Source organism: Muntiacus reevesi, chromosome 20 (genome assembly GCF_963930625.1).
Source record: "Muntiacus reevesi chromosome 20, mMunRee1.1, whole genome shotgun sequence".
Lineage (NCBI taxonomy): Eukaryota > Metazoa > Chordata > Mammalia > Artiodactyla > Cervidae > Muntiacus > Muntiacus reevesi.
Genome location: NC_089268.1, coordinates 38,156,181 through 38,174,872, shown reverse-complemented (window position 1 = coordinate 38,174,872; position 18,692 = coordinate 38,156,181). Strand labels below are relative to the sequence as shown.

The window sequence follows — 18,692 nt, the reverse complement described above, 5'->3', positions numbered from 1 at the left end:
TATGCAGCTCTAAAAAATAAAGTCATTCTATGTATACTGATAGGGACCAAACTCCAAGAGATTATTAACAGTGTGTGGTTTGGTACCATTTGTGTAAAAAAAAATTTTTATAAGGTGTGACGGTTTAAAATTATATGTACTTGTATTTACACAGCTTATCTAAAAGGATATCTAAGTAACTTAGTAATGCTTGCCTTTGAGGAAGGGAATTGGGGATCGAGAATGGGAGGAAGGCACAACATTGAAAATCAACTATCCTCAATAAAAATTTTAAAAGGAACAGAAAAGAATGGGAGAAAGATTAGCTGTCCAGGTATATCTGTTTGTGCTGCTTGAATTATCTTGTGCGTTTATTATGTAAAGGAAAGTTTTTTAAAATTATGAATAAAATAAAACAGGTTTATCATAAAGTAAGATGGTATCAGTTTAATATAACTTCAAATATTTTTATATGCCAATCTTTCACTATCATTTTATGGAATGGTTATAGACACAGACTTTGGAGTACATATTTACTGACTGTGGGGATATTGGAAAAGTTATTTAAGAAATCTAAATCTCCATTTTCTCCTGTAAAGTAGGAAATTATATTAACCACTTTATGGGGTTGTTGTAAAAATAAGATACATAGTCGAGTGGAAAGCGATGAACCTGTTATATGATATATTGTAAGTACTCAAATGTTGAGTGTGCTATAGTTAATACTAAAAGGCTGTATCTAGGACTCTTGGTTGCAAGTGATAGTAATCTAACTGTTGTCATTTACCAAAAAGGGACATTTGTCAGCTCACACAAATGAAGGTCCAGAGTAGCTCTGTCTTTGGGACTGGTGACATCTAGCAACCCCTTTGAAGGGACTCAGTCTCCCTTCAGCTCTTAGCTCTGCTTTCTTCTCTGTTGGCTCACCTCCTAGGGAGCTCCAGGCTCACGTCCTACCTAATAACTTGCAGTGAAAAGAACCCAGTACTTTCCAACAGAAATCCCATTACTGACTGTTTCATCCTGCTTCAGTCATGGGCCCATCCGTCAACCAGTCAGGTTAGCCAGCCGACTGGACCATGCTGATGGGTGGGCCCAGATTAAGGCCACCCACCTCTGCAACCTTAGTGGGAAGAGCCAGCCTAAGATGCTGAGCAGTGTCAGGCATTTTGTTCTCAAGCTTGGAGACAAAGAAACCACCTAAACTAAGAACTGTGAAGAAGTTCCCCAGATGAAAAAATAGGAGCAACAAATACCAAGATAGACAGAAAACATGGATGTTCCCCTCAGCCCACTGCTTGGCTGACAGTTACTCCTGTTATTTTCACGTGTATATTTTCTGAAACGCTTGATGGTGCAACTCTTCCATACAGAGTCATGTCACCATAGTTGGGGCTGAGGTCCTGAAGTTAGCACATACTTCCTTTCCAGTAAAAACCACCCTTGATAATAACAGCTCAGGAAGATGCTGCATGGCTCATGGTCAGCATTTACTCCTCAGGACCAAATGGCTGGGCCTTCTTTTAAGTACCAGATGTATTAGTTGCTTTACTGGTAGGGGGCATGTAATATGAAGATCCTTTTATAAACAGAATAACTCTCCGTTCAGCAAGACGTTCACACTAAGAGCAAATAAACACTTGAGATAACCAAGAGGAGATTTTCCTCTGTGCTGATGCTCTGCCCAGGGTAGGTGGAGGCTACCTGCCCTGTTTAAATCCTCCCACCTGGCTTCTTGTTTGTTTCAGCAAGCACGTGTGCTCGAACTTGCTAATAAGGTAACCATTAAAGTAATGTTGCTGCATCATATATCAAAATGTGGAGCCCTTCCCCCAAAAGAGTAGTTATTGTGCCTGTCTTAAGATCTAGGACTTGCACAAGTTATGTGTGGTTCAGTTGAGTCCCTACTCACTGCATAGTGGAGGAAAGGTAACAGAATAACCCGAAACTTCCATTTGAAAAAGGGGAGATCACACACGGAGGTCACCTCCCGAAGGGTATCGTGTTCTCCCCACGGCAGAAGGCTTTCTGGAGCTGTGACCTGCTTGTGGGGCCAAAATGGCCACTCTGATTTCTATCCTTTGGGAGGATTTTCTGAGGGTGCCCTTCTTTCATAGCTCATTCACAGGCTTAGTGATTGATTCCCTTAGAGACGGAGGTCTCATAGGCCATTGCTTTCTTGGGTGCCTTTCACATTGAGTCGATTTTCTATCTAGTATTGAGATTTGGTCCACTCTGGTTTGGTGCTTGGTTACCAAAGTCACACAGCCTGACTAGTTAAGGTCCTTGAAGTTGAATCTGAGTTTCTTAGCAACAGACCTCAGAATTTCCCCCAGCCCGCAGCCTACTGCTTCCATGGACCTTAGCCGCAGAGCAACTGGAAACAACAGCCTAGGATAGGGAAGCAAAAACGAGTATGTCCCCGGGCTGCTGGCCAGTGGATGGTTCATTATTGAGGAGTCAAGGGGGATGCAGCCTGTGGGGTGCAGGAGTTTAGGATCCCGAGCTCTTTTCCCATTTTACTTTCCTTCTGTGGCCGCTAGCTCGGGCAGAGAATACAGCTCTCTTAAGTTCTTGGATTCATTTTTACAGAGAGAAAGCGTCTCTAGAGCAGAGCTGTAGAGCTTTTCTCCTTCTCTACTTTTAGGTAAGCCTCAAATGAAGCTTGTCTCTCCCAGTAGTAATTTCCTGAAGACCACAAGAAGTGGCCCCCACACCCTGCCCCTTTTTGTGCTGGAGACTGTTGTGACTCAGCCATTCTGCCCACCTCACCTTCCTTCAGGAGGTCCTGCCTTCAGAAGGCCCTCGCGAGACCTTCAGGAGCCCAGCTCAAAGTGCTCTGAGGAAAAAAAGAGGCTTTATTGGCTAGTGTAACTGAAAAGTCTGGGGAAGACCAACCTCATGTCCTGACCCAGAGTTCTGAAGGATGGCCTCAGGCTCCCATCTCTCCTTGTCCGCACTCCGCTTTCCCCTGGGGAGGCCTCATTTTCAGGCCGCTTCCAGCTAATAATTTAACCTACTAACAAGCCATACTCCTTCCTAGCAGTAGTTCCAGAAAACTTCCTTGGGTTGCCTTGTTCACCCAGGTCTGGTCCTAGGTCATCTGACTCTATTCACTGTCGGGGAGGGTGAGGATGGAAAGAAAGACCAGCCCAGTCAGGGTCACCTGTGTGCACGGATACACCTGCCTATGGGAAGAGATGCTCCTCAAAGAACAGTCAGGGAACTTGCCCGATGCAGAGGGAATGTTTGCTGGGCCAGCCAAAGCAACAGGCCCATACAAGGATCTGACGGACTATTTGGGAGCAGATGATGACATGCAGAGGGTTTCCCAGGTGGCGCTAGTGGTAAAGAACCCACCTGCCAAGGCAGAAGGCATGAGATGTGGGTGGAGGGGCGCGGTGTTCAGTCCCTGATTCCGGAAGATCCCCTGGAGGAGGTCATGGCAATCCACTCCAGTATTCTTACCTGGAGAATCCCATGGACAGAGGAGCCTGGCAGGCTTTGCTAGTCCACAGGGTCATACAGAGTCGGATATGACTGAAGCTGCTTAGCACGCACACAAAGTTAATTTGCTAATTGTCATTTCTGGGCCTTTGGAGTGATGATGTTTAGCTCAACACTGCTCAGTGGAAAGATAATGTGTGCCACAAACGCAGGCCACACTATAAAGAGATATACATGTGTGTATGTATATAGATACGGAAACAGGTAAAATGATCACTTTAATAGTATCTTACTTAATAATTTATAAAGCCAAAACCACACCATTTTAACATGTAATCAATATAAAAAATGATTCATGAGCTCTTTCACCTGTTGTTTTTGAGGTCCAGTGTGTGTCTTAAATGGACAGCACATGTCAGTTCACACGAGCCTGCTGTGGCTCACGGCCGCTGTAGTGAACAGAATGAATTTAGCTGATAACTTTTCCGTAGAGAAGCTGGATATGTGTCATCAGCTGATAAGTTGTTACTTCGGTGTCTACGTCATGAGGAATTATTTTGAAATTGTGAATCTCCTCATTAGAAGAATCCGCCCTGAAATGAGCCTAAATGCACATTGCCGTGTGGGTGTCTAGTTGGTACCACCCCTGTCTGAACGCCCTTCACACCCATGCAGTCAGCAGTCAGCAATTACTTACTTAATTACCTGGCCTCTCTCCTGGTCTCTCCACACTGGGAACCAAGGGACTCTTTATCTGTCTTGCTTAGCTCTGTTCCCTAAGCCCAGAGCCCAGTACACAGAAGACCCAAAGTGGATATTTTTAAAGTGAAAATCAGATGAAAAAGTTGGGTGAGAACTTACTCATTTGCCTAGGTTGGTAACAAAATACAGAAAGTAATCCTAGTGGAAGCCCAAGATTGAGTGTTTGTGGTGTTTTTTATTCTGATGAATGACCATTTGTAGTCTGTGACTAGTTGTATTCCTGTTCAATCACTCTTTCTTTCATTGAATATATCAATATATGTATATATATAGAGAGAGACTGTGTGTGTGATTGAATACTTACAGAAACCTAGGCTCTGTGCCAAGCCCTAGGTATGCAAAGATAAATGGGAAACAGTCCCTGCCTTAAAGGAAATGAGAAACAGATAAGTAAAATAACTCTTATATCCAGCAAGTGTTATGATACCAACAAACACAAGAGTGTTTGGGGGAGCACATGGAAGGGGGTTCAGTCCAGGTCAGAGATGGAGGTAGCAGCCGAGGTTTGCTGGGGGAAAGTGAATTAAAGTTCCACGGTGCCTGCGGTATTCTCAGCCTCCAGCCCCATGCCTGGCACGTGTGTTGAATCCACGAGTAAATGAACAAAGTGGCTGCAGAGCCTGAGCCTGAAGGATCGTCGGATTTGTCCATCTGTGCACGGGAGGCGAGAGCCCCGCCTCAGAGGGTTCCGGGGAGCCCAGGCTGCAGGGAACTGAGACCCAGAGGAGGCTGAGGGGCCCAGGGTAGGGCTGATGCAAGCCTGCTGCATTTGGCAGGAGCCAGGCCACAGCCTCACTTGTGACCGTCCACATGACCCGCGACCAACAACTGTGCTCTCTTATTCCAGGCAAAGCGCAGGCTGGAGCTAGGAGAAAGCGGTCAGCAGTACCTCTCAGATGGTTTAAAAACCCCCAAGGGCAAAGGACGAGCTGCACTCCGAAGTCCAGACAGCCCAAAAAGTAAGGATTCTGTCCTCTCTCCCTCTCCCAGGTGGGAGCTTCCCGACTTTTCAGAGCTTGTGGCTGAAGGGATGCCGAGGTGTGGACAATTTTGACATGTTTGGTCCTTTATCATTTCTGTCTTTGCCTGTCCAAAAAAATAAATATAATGTCTGCAGACACCACAGAGTGAGTCCTGTTACCTGTGTGCTGACTTCAGGGGAGGCCTCTGCTGATGTGCGCAGTTTCATTTTTCAACTCAGAATGCAAACTCTGGCACCATTCTGTAGTCAAAGCTAACTTTTAACTTTCCTTCATGGACCTTACTTGAGGGACCAAGACCAGCTGGGCGTTAGGTGTTACCTCTGTTGGCCTAAATCTCTAGCTCAGCATATGGCAGCATAAGAATTGATGGAGACCAATGAATTGCAGCTAGTTTGTGTTTCCATCAACACGATCATTGTTTCTTTGAGAGAAAAGGAGGTTGTAAATAGCTAAATCGTCCCTTATGTCTCTGGCATTTAATGTGGAGGCTAAATTAATTTAGACTTCATCCTCTCCTAACCTGTAGTTTATGAATTAGAGTGTCCACAAATTGTGTGTCAAACTCAGTTAAACCCTTGACCTGTATACCTATAAGAGAATAAATACAATATTAAATGGGGATATTTCATACCAGAGGGATGGGGAGATGGGGTTGAAAGACTTTCCTAGGCATTCTCCATCTACATTATTTGAAAAGTTGGTGAGCAAGTTATGTGCAAACAGATAAAGGAGTCTGAAAAGCCAGTCAGGATGGGTCTGTCCCCAAAGGCTGGAGAGGTTCAGTCTGAACCCATTGAGTTAGGCTCCGTGTGCTGATTCCATGAGGCTACAGCACTTTTCATTCATTCAGCAGATAGTTTTGAACACCTACCATGTGTGAGATACTTCACTACTCCCAGGGACTAGTCAAAATAGAAACTACCGAGAAATTCACAGCGAAACACTTTTCATCAAACAGGAATTTTTACATCCCTTCCCTTTCTAATAAAGCAGTTCATAGCTTTCTATGACTCACCAAAAACCTCAGCAACAACAGCTTTGCTTCTGATGCTAATGGCTGGGCTGCTGGGGGAGCGGGGGCTTGCTTGACTGCAAAGAAACCCTTCATTTCTTTACCTTTCCCCGTATCCCCCCCACCCGCTCGGTTTTTGTTTTTCTTTAAGCTCCAAAATCTCCCTCAGAAAAAACACGGTATGATACATCCCTTGGTCTGCTCACCAAGAAGTTCATTCAGCTACTGAGCCAATCCCCTGATGGGGTCTTGGATTTGAACAAGGCAGCAGAGGTGCTGAAGGTGCAAAAGAGAAGGATTTATGACATCACCAACGTCCTGGAAGGCATCCACCTCATTAAGAAGAAGTCTAAAAACAACGTGCAGTGGATGTGAGTATGGGTCACCCCCCCCACACCCCCCATTTCACTGACTCTGGGCTGGGGTTGGGGATGGGGTTCTTTGCAAACTGCAGCAGGGTTCTCCCAGCCCCAGCTTTCACACTCATGCCCACACTTCATTCCTTTTTTCTCCTACTCTCTTCTTCTCTCTCCTCTCTTCCCTCCTCAGTTCCTTAGCCAGAAGTTCAAAGTCTCTTTACAAAGAGACCTTCTGTTTAGATGGTGTCATAGATAAAAGGATTTATATTCAATTAACCTCAAGCAAGGGGATCCTGGGATTAAGTAGGGCTCTGCAGATGTACAGTAACACGCTGTTCAACTGTCACCATGATATCAGCATGTGTGCTCCCATGTAATCTAATAGATGCTTACACAGGTCTCTGGCTTGTCTCTAATAGGAATTTAGAAGCTATCTATGGCTGTGTATCAACACATACGTGTATATACACAGTATCTTTATCCATGGTTCTCACTGCAGGTTAACTCACTTTCTGTGTAAATTAAGTCAAGACTTAAATGCCTTGGTTCCTTCTGGAAAGCCGAGATGATAATACTTGTCACCTACACACCCACACACATGATTAAATGTGTGATCACATCATTTGTGAATTATGGACAGAGAATCTGAACACCCAGTATTTGAGAAGCAACTTCCAAAGCATTATTAGAGGGAATAAGTCTGTTATGGGTTGACTTTGAAAAACTACTACTTCGGACATAATAAAACGAACAGGTAGTTTTTTTGTCCTTTTTGGAATTTTGTGACGATTCAGTAACCCATTTTAGCCAGCGGTTGAGACAGACCTATTGGGGATTGGTCTTTGTTCTTGCATCCACCACATCTGTGTTTCCGTAACCTCCTTTTCCTTTTTAGTTGTTGGTATAAGACCCTCAGAAATTACCTAGGTTTTTCATGCTTTTTTGGGATGATGTTTGGTTGAATTTTTGAACCATTCCATCTTTTCCTTCCAGTCTTTCTACTTTGCTGTTTCTTGCCTTTCCCCCCACCTTTTCTTTTCCCTGCTGGGAGGCACGTGGCGGGAAGAAGAACTGCCTCCTTCTGCCTTTTGAATTTGAGTCTTCTAAAGAAACAGGCCTCCTATGGAGGAAAGAAACCTGAAAATAGCAGTGTTTCTTCACTTAATTTCTATGATGTGAGAAGTGAAGGACCATATGTATAAAAAAAATATGTATAAACGTTCTAATTTTAACACTTGGCTAACAAGCAATGTGACCTCCTGCATCAAGAGGGGACATTTACCCAAAGGACCATTTCTCCCATCCCTCCCTTTCACTGCCGCCCCCAACACCCCCCCACCTTTGGCCTGTTGAACAGCCAGGCAGAGTCTGTGTTTGGATTTCCAGGGGCTGCAGTCTATCTGAGGACGGGGGCATGCTGGCCCAGTGTCAAGGCCTGTCAAAAGAAGTGACCGAGCTCAGTCAGGAAGAGAAGAAATTAGATGAACTGATCCAAAGCTGCACCCTGGACCTCAAACTGTTAACCGAGGATTCAGAGAATCAAAGATATCCTTTGTGCCACCTGTTCAGTGGGGTTCAGTGCTTTCTAGACTATTTCCAGAGTTGACCATCTGACTTTTATGTGCAAAGGAGAATTTTACCCTAGTTTCGTCCAAGTAAGTGGGGGAGTGGGAGGAGGCGCGTGTATGTATATTCAGTATTTATGAAATGATAGTTATTAGACTGCATCCGATCATCTCTCTTTTGATAACCAGGTAGAAACTGTTTTTTAAAGCGTTTTATTCACGTGTGATTGGGACATACGGGTACATTCATAGCATAGGGCAACACTATTAATGAGATCCATAAGGTATCAGTATTCATATTAATGATAACATTCAGCAGATTCATCTTAGGCTTCCCAGATTTTGGATGGGTATTAGCTGTCATTGTTGGGGTTCTCATATTCTACTTTCTTTTCATCAGATATTGGAAGCAATTGGAATTTATTGACTCTGTGTGACTGAACTATAGTTGAAGGAATTGAAAGAGTGTAAGAATTGTTCTATAATTTTTAAAGCACATTATGGTGGCTCAGCGGTAAAGAATCTGCCTGCCAATGCAGGAGAGGCGGGTCAGATTCCTGGGTGGGGAAGGTCGCCTGGAGAAGGAAATGACAACCCCCTCTAGTATTCTTGCCTGGAGAATCTCGTGGACAGACGAGCCGTGTGGGCTACAGTCCATGCGGTCACAGAGTCAGACACGGCCGATCGACTAAACAACAGCGCTGAATCATAGCACTGAAGGCTGGTTTCAGAAGCACCCAAAGGCTTAAGAAATCTCAGTTTATCCATTCTTCTAGTCCTTGGAAGTAAAAGTATTAAAAAGTCAACTCTTTTTCTTAACTGGCTGATAATCTGTTGACTACCTGAAGGAAACTTACTGGTCATCACGTCAAGTCAGACCATAGGGGAGAGTGATTACTTCATTGTGTTGACAAGATTTTGCAATCTTCTCAGTTATTAGTAGAAAACAAAACCAGTATTTTAAATAATCCTATCTCTAATTTTAGCTCCACATTTATCCTTGTTAGACAAAAACCAAAATGTAACCTGCCCAGTTTCTTGTAGTGTCTCATCTAAAGTAACCTTTCCCTTAAAGTTATGGAGACATTTATTTTCCAATTCAAGCAGTTTTTTTAAAAACTCAGTTGTTCATTTCCTATTGGCCCAAGGATTAACCCTGTCAGCTGATGGTTAGTGAGCTGGAGAAGAGGTGTGATGATTTGACTCCCATCCCCCCTGCCTCGGTGGCCAGGGTGGGTTTACAGGGGAAGAAATAAGAACAGCTGTAGCTGGGCTGTTTCTTACATTGTGTAGTCAGGAGTCCCTTAGAGGAGGAGATGTGGTTTTTACATATGATTGGCAGCTTGTAGCCTTATCACCTACATTAGCTTTCTCTGGGGCCTTTGTTGCAGAAGGCGAAAGCTTCCTTGTAGGGGGCTGCTATCCCAAGAAACAAATTCAGGAGGGAGCCACAGTGGAAGCACTTTTAAGTTTGTAAGAGTAGAGAATATGTTTGCACAATTTATTTCAATTTGCCATTCAGTTCCGAATGTGGTACAGCTTGTTCACAGATGTGTTGAAATTTTCCTTCCTGCAGCATGTTGGGTAATTGTAGATGAGCTTTTATTTTAATAAGTTGTTGTCAGATAGCTTTCTGACAGTGGGCTGTGGGGCAAGTACCTAGTTATCAGTTTCCCCACTGTCTCAGTAAAAATCCACAACCGTCAAGTCTCCCATTAAGATAGAAATTGGCTTCCGTGATGAGACCGATGACCTAAAACCCAGAATCCTGCATGAGCTGTTTTGTCAAGCTCAACAGTAAATTAGCTGTTGTCTGAACTTCTGAGACTTAACATGATAGTCTGTGAGATGCTGGCTGCCCAGTCGCTTTAGTCATGTCCCAGCTCTTTGTGACCCCGTGGACTATTGCCCACCAGGCTCCTCTGTTCATGTGATTCTCCAGGCAAGAAGCTTGGAGTGGGTCGCCATTTCCTACTCCAATAGTTTGTGAGAGATGCCCCTATATGTGCATTCAGGGACTTCCCTGGGGTCCAGTAGTTAAACCTCTGTCCTTCCACTGCAGGGACAGACTTGATCCCTGGTCAGGGAACTATGATCCCACATGCCACACAGCGCGGTCAGGAAAAGTTTGTTAAATGTGCATGCAGATTATGGGTGAAGGTGTTTTTTTCTGGACAGTAGGTTCATAGCTTCCTTTAATTTCTAATAAAAAGCTACTAATCTGAGGGACATCATTTCCTCTGGGCTAAGTCCTATGACTATATCGAACATATTAGATCACAGACTCCTTTCACTGTGTTACCTTTGGGAATGCCTTTATTGGCTTATGATTTGCTGTTTCATCCTAGGCATTTTTTGGTAAGTTAATATAAAAAAGAAACTGGCTAAAGTCATTGTAGATTAATTATGTTATTCCATGTCCCTTATAAAAGAAAGCTATGTGACCTATCCTCTAGTAGCACCAAGTCAAAGCCTGTCTCTCTAAGCAAGCTTGCACAAATACTTTTATCATATAATAAATACCATATTCTTTCATAATATCCTCTTAGGTTTGACTGTCAGTCAGGGCACTTTAAAGAATTGTTCAGTGCCCAGAAGTAGCTACCGAGAGTACTGAATATGATTTTACTCTCTTTTCCTCAATCATTTAGTTAGCAGAGCATCTGGAAGCTGCTTTCCTCCTTGTGAGCACTGAAATATTGTAGTTAATAGTATTATACAAAGGACAGTTTTCCTAACAGAGAAATAATGACACTCTTATCAGCAAGCAGTCTATAACACAACCAGCCCAGGTGCACTTAAGAAAACAAGCTGTCTGCCTGAGTGGGACTTGGAGTTCTTCCACGGATAAATGTATTTGCTACTCATTCATTCATTTTGGGTGGCTGCTGACACTTTCTAATAGCAGAGTAGCAGATAGAAGTTACTGCAGTTTAAACAAAATTATGGCTAATAGAGCTCAAATTTTTTTCTGTAAATTGGGATTCTGCCGTCATTCAACTTGAGTGACAGAACACTTGGAATCTGGTTTGAAAAGCCCTGACCAAACTGAGTTTTAGTTTTCTTTTGAGAGTTTAACTATTCTGTTTCTGTGTTTATGTTAATATCTTAAGTAGCCATGGACTTTTTAGAAATGGGCAGGAAAAAAGCTATATATTTGATTTGTTGTTTGGAAGATCTAGAAGAAAATATCACTATCTTCTTATAAGACATAAAATACTTAAAATTTTTTCCATGCATCTATTTTGTTCTGTTCATAATGGTTACATCTGAGACAATTAGTTGGAAGAGTTCCTTAACGCTCATCACGTTAGCTTATGTTACATATCAAGATATTCGAAAAATTAGTGGCCTTAAAGACCAAACTGTTATAGTTGTGAAAGCCCCTCCAGAAACAAGACTTGAAGTGCCTGACCCAATAGAGGTAAGGAGATAATATCTCTGTTCATCTGCAGAGATCTTTTGGGAATTCCCGGTGTTTTTTTGGTTTTCTCCTTATAAACGTTTTTATTTTGTGTTGGAGTATAGCTGACTATGTCATGATAGTTTCAGGTAAACAGTGAAGGGACTCAGCCACGCATAGACATGTGTCCATCCTCCCCCAAACTCCCCTCCCATCCAGGCCACCACATAGCACTGAGCAGAGTTCCATGTGCTGTGTGGTAGGTCCTTGTCGGTTATCCATTTTAAATATAGCAGTGTGTACCTGACCATTCCAAACTCCCAGCTGTCATTCCCCTGCAACCCCGCGACCCCCACAACCATAAGTTCGTTTTCTAAGTCTGTGAGTCTCTGTTTTGTAAGTTGTAAGTAAGCTCATTTGTACCATTTCCCCTTAGATTCCCCACATAAGGGATGTCATACGATATTTTTCCTTCTCTCTCTGACTGACTTCACTCAGTATGACACTCTCGGGGTCCGTCCGTGTTGCTGCAGATTGGAATGCCTAGTGTTTAAAGAATCATTGACGTCAGTTAATATACTTATTTTCCTGAAAGCTTGAGAGTTTTTCCCCATCTGTTTTACTTAATCCTAACCTTAAAAACATATCAACAGCTTGCTATGTATTGAATGTCCAAAAAGTCTAATTTAAACATAGCAGGGCCTTCAACTCAAAGTGGTTGATAGTTTGCAAAGTGGTATATGGGGCCCTGTGCCTCTTGTGGATTACTCTTTTTCATAATTTGTTATCTGCTGGTTCTGATTGATTTGAACCAGTGGGGACTTTTATATTGATTACCCTGGATATGGTCTCCACCATGAATAGAGATATAGATGTTTTAAAGTAGCTCCTTACTTTATCTTAGCACATTTAAAGAATTTATTAATTTATAACACATGAACATTTACAAAATCAAATGAGACTTTGGGTTTGTTGATAGATGAGAATATTATAAGAAAATAAGGAGCATATTTTTGTGATTGTTTTCAGATATACTTTGATAATATAAGCTTAGACTATAAGATAAAGAAATGTAGTAAAAGAATGCACACAAAATGAAAAGGATGAAATTTATAAACTCCCATCTAGGGTAGAGTTCTCACCTTAAATGATCATAATAGGTTTATGACCTAGATGAAGAAGAATTTTAAATATTAGTGTGCTGTATTCTTTTATTAAACTCAGTTCCTAGCACTTAAGACTACTTACTATTCATGCAGTGGTGATTAAAGTTCAATATAAAAAAAACCCTACTCTTCAGGAATGAGTAACATGGAAATATGGTATTTGGAACATTTAAAAGACCTTTTAATAGTTTGCATAAAAGAAATAATTTTTTTTAAAAAAGATTCACCTCCTCTTGGCAGGGATCAGCAAAGTTTTTCTTTATAAAGAGCCAGACAGTAAACATTGTTGGCTGTGTGATCCCTATAGTCTGTTGGGACTACTCAACTGCACAGCCATACCGTTATAGCATTTAGACAAAAAAAAAAAAGAAGCCAGAGGCAACATATAAACAATGAGAGTGGGTGTGACTTTTCCCAATAAAACTATTTACAAAGCCAGTTAGTTAGTTGGTGGACAGGGTTGACCTTGGGGCTGTAGTTTGCTGACCCCTGCTCTAGAGGTTGATAGTCATTGACTGAGATGGACTACCAGTGGAGAAGCAAAAGCAACAATGAAAATTACCCTGACTTCCCATTTTTCCATGAAAATTACAAAACAGCTTCCAGTTTGAACTTTTCTCACTTCTGTTCGTAGAGCCTACAGATACATTTGGCAAGTACCCAAGGACCCATTGAGGTTTATTTGTGTCCAGAAGAGACTGAAACACACAGTCCAATGAAAACAAGCAACCAAGACCACAATGGGAATATCCCTAAACCCACTTCCAAAGGTAAAAATTCCACTTTTGTCATTTGGAAACTATGTTAAAAATGAAGGTAACTAGAAGGATCCTTTATCAGAATCACAAGTCTTGGCAAGAAACAAAAATTTCTATCATTAATGTTGCATTAAAAAAAAAAACAAACATTCTGAATAGTTTGCAGAAGAAAATAATGATCTTGGGCAAACGGCTCCTCCACCCACTAAATGGAGTCCCCTCAGGCTTCTGCTATCAGCAGAAACCATTTCTTTGCAGTGTTTTGGAAAATCAGAGTGAAGAGTGAAGGTGTGAGCTGTCCAGCTGAATCACCAGCTATACTTGGCCACATACCTCTGAGTGATATCACAGAGATCATTGGAGAGGGAACTGGAAAAAAGTTGGGAGAAGGAAGCCTTTTGCCCAAGAACTTTTATCTTAATTTTCCCCTGCCAGTGTGGTGGGGAGAGAATAAGGGAAGAGAAGAAAAAATAAATCTAATTCCTCCCTTCATTGTCTCCACAGCAAAGGAAGCTCTTTGTAGTCTTTCTGTTGTCTCAAATTGGAGATATGTACTTAATTTTTTTCTCCCTCCCAAGATAGCAGCTAGAAGTGAATTAAGTAATCAGATCTGACTCAATATTGAGAAAAAAAAAAAAAAGGTACCTCAAATGGTAAAACCAAAGACCACTTTTTTCCCCCACCCTAGAACTTCAAAGTGGATGTGTCCTTTTATTTGTATTTTTAGAATTATCTTTAACAAGCTAGTTGTTCAAAAAAAGACTAAGTAAAATCAGTGATCTCTACTTGGGAGCCAACTTTTCAGCCTGCGTGTTTTGTTTTCTTTTGTTTTTCCTAAAGGATGACTAACTGGTATCAGGAACTTGTTTTTGAACTTGTCAGTCTCTAATCTTTGAAGCTACCTGTATTCTTGTTTGCTAACAGTTGATATTTTAAAGATGAGTGAGTAGACAAGAGCAAAAAAAGGCTGACCAGAGTCCCTACTTAACAATGCCCATTAGTATAAGAGGTGATCTGTACCATAATGTCAGGCTTCACTAGTGACTCAGTGGTAAAGAATCTGCTTGCCAACACAGGAGACATGGGTTCCATCCCTAGGTTGCGAAGATCCCCTGGAGAAGGAAGTGGCAACCCACTCCAGTATTCTTGCCTGAGAAATCCCATGGACAGAGGAGCCTGGCAGGCTACAGTCCATGGAGACACAAGTCAGACATGACTTACAGAGTAAACAACAACAATGTCGTAAAGTTGTCTAATTGCCCTTAGCAAAAGAGTGCATGCGTCTATAACAGCAACATGTATATGTTTCCTCCAAATTAGATTCTCGCCTGACTTATTTTCTTGTTTCCACCACCTTTTTCTTTCTTCTCAGACTTGGCTTCAACCAACTCAGGACATAGTGATTGCTCAATTTCTATGGCAAACCTTTCTCCTCTGGCCTCCCCGGCCAACCTTTTACAGCAGACTGAGGACCAAATTCCTTCCAACCTAGAAGGACCATTTGTGAACTTACTGCCTCCCCTGCTCCAAGAAGACTATCTCCTAAGCCTTGGGGAGGAAGAAGGCATCAGCGATCTCTTTGATGCTTACGATTTGGAAAAGCTCCCGCTGGTGGAAGACTTTATGTGTAGTTGATTATGCTTTGTGTGAACTCCCCTTATAAACCAATATTTTTTTATTATGGAACCAGAACATGTGTCATGCAGTGTTGTCCCTTCCTCCCTTCTTCCTCCAAGATAGTATCATGAAGTAAACTACAGACTTCAGAACAAAGCTGACATTTTAATGAATTTAAAAAAACAAAACTGTCTATCAACGCACAGTTGCAGGCTCCCTTGGGAAAGCCCTGCCTTGCCCCAGGCTCCAAAATCTCCTGGATGAGTCAGCAAGTGAGAAAATGTGCAATCAGGTGTCTCTCACCCATCCTCTTCCTCCCTCCCTCCCTCCCGGATTGGCTTGCTGTGCCTGACGGATGGGCTGTAGAATGGGGTCTGGCCACCTGGCCCACTCGAAAACAGCAATCTTCCTTAATAGCATTTCAAGCCGTGCCTTCTCCGCAGAATGCATGTCTTTGGGGTCTGCTAATTTGGGATGGAAACTGCAGGAACTGTAAACTTGAAGTCATGCAAAAGTATGAAATGGATTTCTTCAGCTCTTCTTAGGAATATTTAAATTACTGTCATAATTCAGTTTAAGCTATGGACCGCATGTCCCACTCAGAGGCCAAGAGATCTTCCACAGCCTTTCGGATGAAGAAACTGTTCTCCAATATTCATCGCAGATACAGAAGAACGGTCGAGTTCTGCCCCTCTAAGCTGTTGTGGATTATCCTGTCTCCATAAACCACTCCCACTCTCTTGCCCCCAACGTATTTGTAAGTTTGAAGTTTATAGCAAATGCCTACTTAGGAGTTCTTTGTGGATTGTTTTTTTTTTTCCTTTTTTTAGCTGCCATTTAAGCATTCCTGTGGCACCCATCAACCATTTCAATTTAATTGTTTACTTTGAAGCAGTTTTTGCTAATTCAAATTATTTTAAGCAGAGGTAGAGAACCTCTACTGATCAGAGCATGTGTGATCTAAGGCTTAATAGCCTTGGTGAGAAGCTTTGCCCCATCTCGCTTCCTTCCCCAGGACGGGGTGCTCGGAGCGAGTGGAGCTCGCTGACAGGGGGGTGGCCCATTGGAGAGAACCAGGTCAGACCCCAAGAGCAGCAGGTATGGATGGATCCCTCCGTCCCTTGGGCTTCCCAGGCCCCCTGTGACCGGGGAAAGGGCTCTTACACTGCACTCAGGGAGACCACTTCTCAGGATGGGGTCGGATGGAGAGGCCTCTGGATAGAAGGACATCCCCCGTCATGAGTAGCATGCTATCAGTGGCACTTTGCTTCAGCCGTTGAGAGCAGGGAGCTCCCACTGTGTCGGGGGCTACAGGAGTCCTGGCCAGAACCCCTGTTCCCCCTTCCACTGTGAAGGAGAAGGTTGGACCAAGGAAAGCTGGGGCTGTAGAAAAAAGGCAGGGCAGGATGCCAGGGCATCTCGCACTTAACTCTTCCAGGAATAGCGTCCCAAGTCGGAGGCTTCCTGATAGCAGCAAAATCCTACCAGTTGAGTCCAAGAATGGCTTTGTCCATTGGCCAGGAGGCAGATGGCCATCTCCCACTGGGAATGTGGCAGAGTACCTCACATCCATTCCTTGGATAATAATGACTGTGGGAATGAGGAGTCATCTAATAAATAAATTAAACCTCAACACCAAGAACAGTTGAATTGAATTGCTGTTCTGCCTGACCCAGTGGGAGGCGCATGGTAGGCACTCGATTCAACGGGATGGGAAAAAAAAAAATACTGGGTTGACCAAAAAGTTCATTTGGGCTTTTCCATACCATCTTAACGGAATATTCTTTACTTATATCCCTTAGGAAAAGTACAAAACAAAACCCACGAAAGCCCCAACCAATTTACTCTAGGTAGATTTCCACAATATGCAAAGTGGTGGTGGGGTCAACACAAATGACACCAGCACTTTAAACTATTTGTGTAGGTATGCATGGGTGTATGTTTGAGAAGAAAAACAAAGGTGCAGTTTATCCTCCTTTTTCTTCGGCCTCCATCCCCACCCTCCTCCCCTGGACACACACTGGACTTGGTCCGAGATGAAGCATTGAGTGGGGGAGGGAGGGGGAGCTTTGTGTCAAGTGCCTACTGGAAATGCACTGTGGGGTTTTTTTCCTGTATGGGAAACCATTTATGCCAAGCTTTTCCCTATTTCCCATATTTATCTCATCTGGTTAGCTGCCTCTGCTTCCAGCTTTGTGTCATTCTCTTTGCCAGCTGCACAAAGCTGATTTCTTTCCAAAGTCTAAAGACTGAGCTCACCTGGCTAGGTGGTTGTGTGTTTGCTTGAGTTTCTTGTTAAACCTTTTCGTAACGTGATGCCGTATTTATTGTTTTAAAAAACGAAAGGAATCCTAATAAGTCTTAAAAGTTCCTTCATGCATAAGGCTTTCCCAGTTAATGGGCTTAACTGGTGTACAGTAATTAGACGTCCATACTGTATTCTGTTTGCATTAGTCATTTTTCTTTTTGACAGAAGTTTCTGGCACACGAAGTGGGTTAGTACTACAGTATTTGTGTTACTTTAAGTACTGAGTATGCAGGTTTCCTGGTACCATTGAGTTGCTGCTATTAAAGCTCACACATGAAATGGCTAAAAGTTACAAGTGTGCGAATTATGACTGCGTGAGCCTTAGAGAGTAAATTGTATAAAGAGCAACACATGAGCTGTCAAACAGTGTTAGGTGTGTGTTTATATGTACAGATTTGTGCGTAGTAATCATTTTATTTAAGTTGATACGCAGTCTCCTCATATTTTCATTATCTAGCAATTTTGTACAAAAATAGCAATTAATTTGTAAACACTGCCAGAATATTTTCTAGCTGGTTTGTAATTTTTTAAGAGTGTTATTTTGTTTTTTTTTTCTTGTTGTTGTTCTTGTTGTTGTGGTGGTTCTTGTGTTCATTTTTGTTGTAAGTGTAGATCTGTAAATACAATTGCAGTATTTAAAGCTTTAGCTTTCAGGAAAAAGAAAGTAAGAACTCAGTGTGTGCATGACAACTTGTGTGTACGAAATGAGGGATTTGAAGGAAGATGCCTTGCAGAGTGAGTCGGGTGGCAACTGTCCGATTGTGGGAATTTCTTTTCCTGTGGGGTACGAGATTTTGTCAAAAGGAAGTATTTCTCCCAGAATTGGGAGTATGCAAACTACTAATCAGTTTAGCTTTGTGTTGTATGCTAGTTTAAAAAAGAAAATATGTAATATAATGTAAAAAAAAAAAAGCTTTTATGATGGTTTTGTAAATAGATTTGTTACAGGGTAACCTGTTCTCTAGCTGTGATCTTACCACTTCAAATGGGTGTAATTTGAATAAATTTTGTATGGTAAAGGATCAATAAAATGATTTTTTTTTAAGAGTTCAGCCTTGTGAATGGTTTCTTACTATTGTCTTATGCTCCTACATTATATTTCTAAAAACGTGCTTAAGTTAAGGGGAAAGTTTGAAAAAAAAATTCAAAACATCATATGCCTTACCATTTATTTCGGATCTGGGGAACGTTAAGCAAAAAGTTTTTTGACCACTTGTGGGTGTTTGCCACTTTAGGAAGCAAAAGAACTTGCCATGTCTGATCACTTGCAGAAGCCACCCCAGGTATGGAAGAAGGATTTGTGCACCAAGAAAACACCAAGTCGTCTTCCTCA

General features: G+C 42.3%; 1 protein-coding gene across 2 annotated transcripts in view; it reads left to right on the top strand.

Moving 5' to 3' along the window:
• Nucleotides 1-18,406, top strand: part of E2F3 (E2F transcription factor 3) — an 84,647-nt gene extending 66,241 nt beyond the window's left edge. Inside the window, exons 2-7 of one of the 2 annotated variants that reach the window (XM_065912932.1) lie at nucleotides 5,036-5,147; nucleotides 6,353-6,554; nucleotides 7,929-8,087; nucleotides 11,417-11,531; nucleotides 13,311-13,446; nucleotides 14,807-18,406. In XM_065912932.1, coding sequence (XP_065769004.1) covers nucleotides 5,036-5,147; nucleotides 6,353-6,554; nucleotides 7,929-8,087; nucleotides 11,417-11,531; nucleotides 13,311-13,446; nucleotides 14,807-15,069 — 987 coding nt within the window. In that variant the 3' untranslated portion in view covers nucleotides 15,070-18,406. Of the gene's footprint in view, nucleotides 1-5,035; nucleotides 5,148-6,334; nucleotides 6,555-7,928; nucleotides 8,088-11,416; nucleotides 11,532-13,310; nucleotides 13,447-14,806 lie in introns of both variants that reach the window. The other variant, XM_065912931.1, reaches the window with a different exon arrangement.
• Nucleotides 18,407-18,692: the final 286 nt, after the last annotated feature.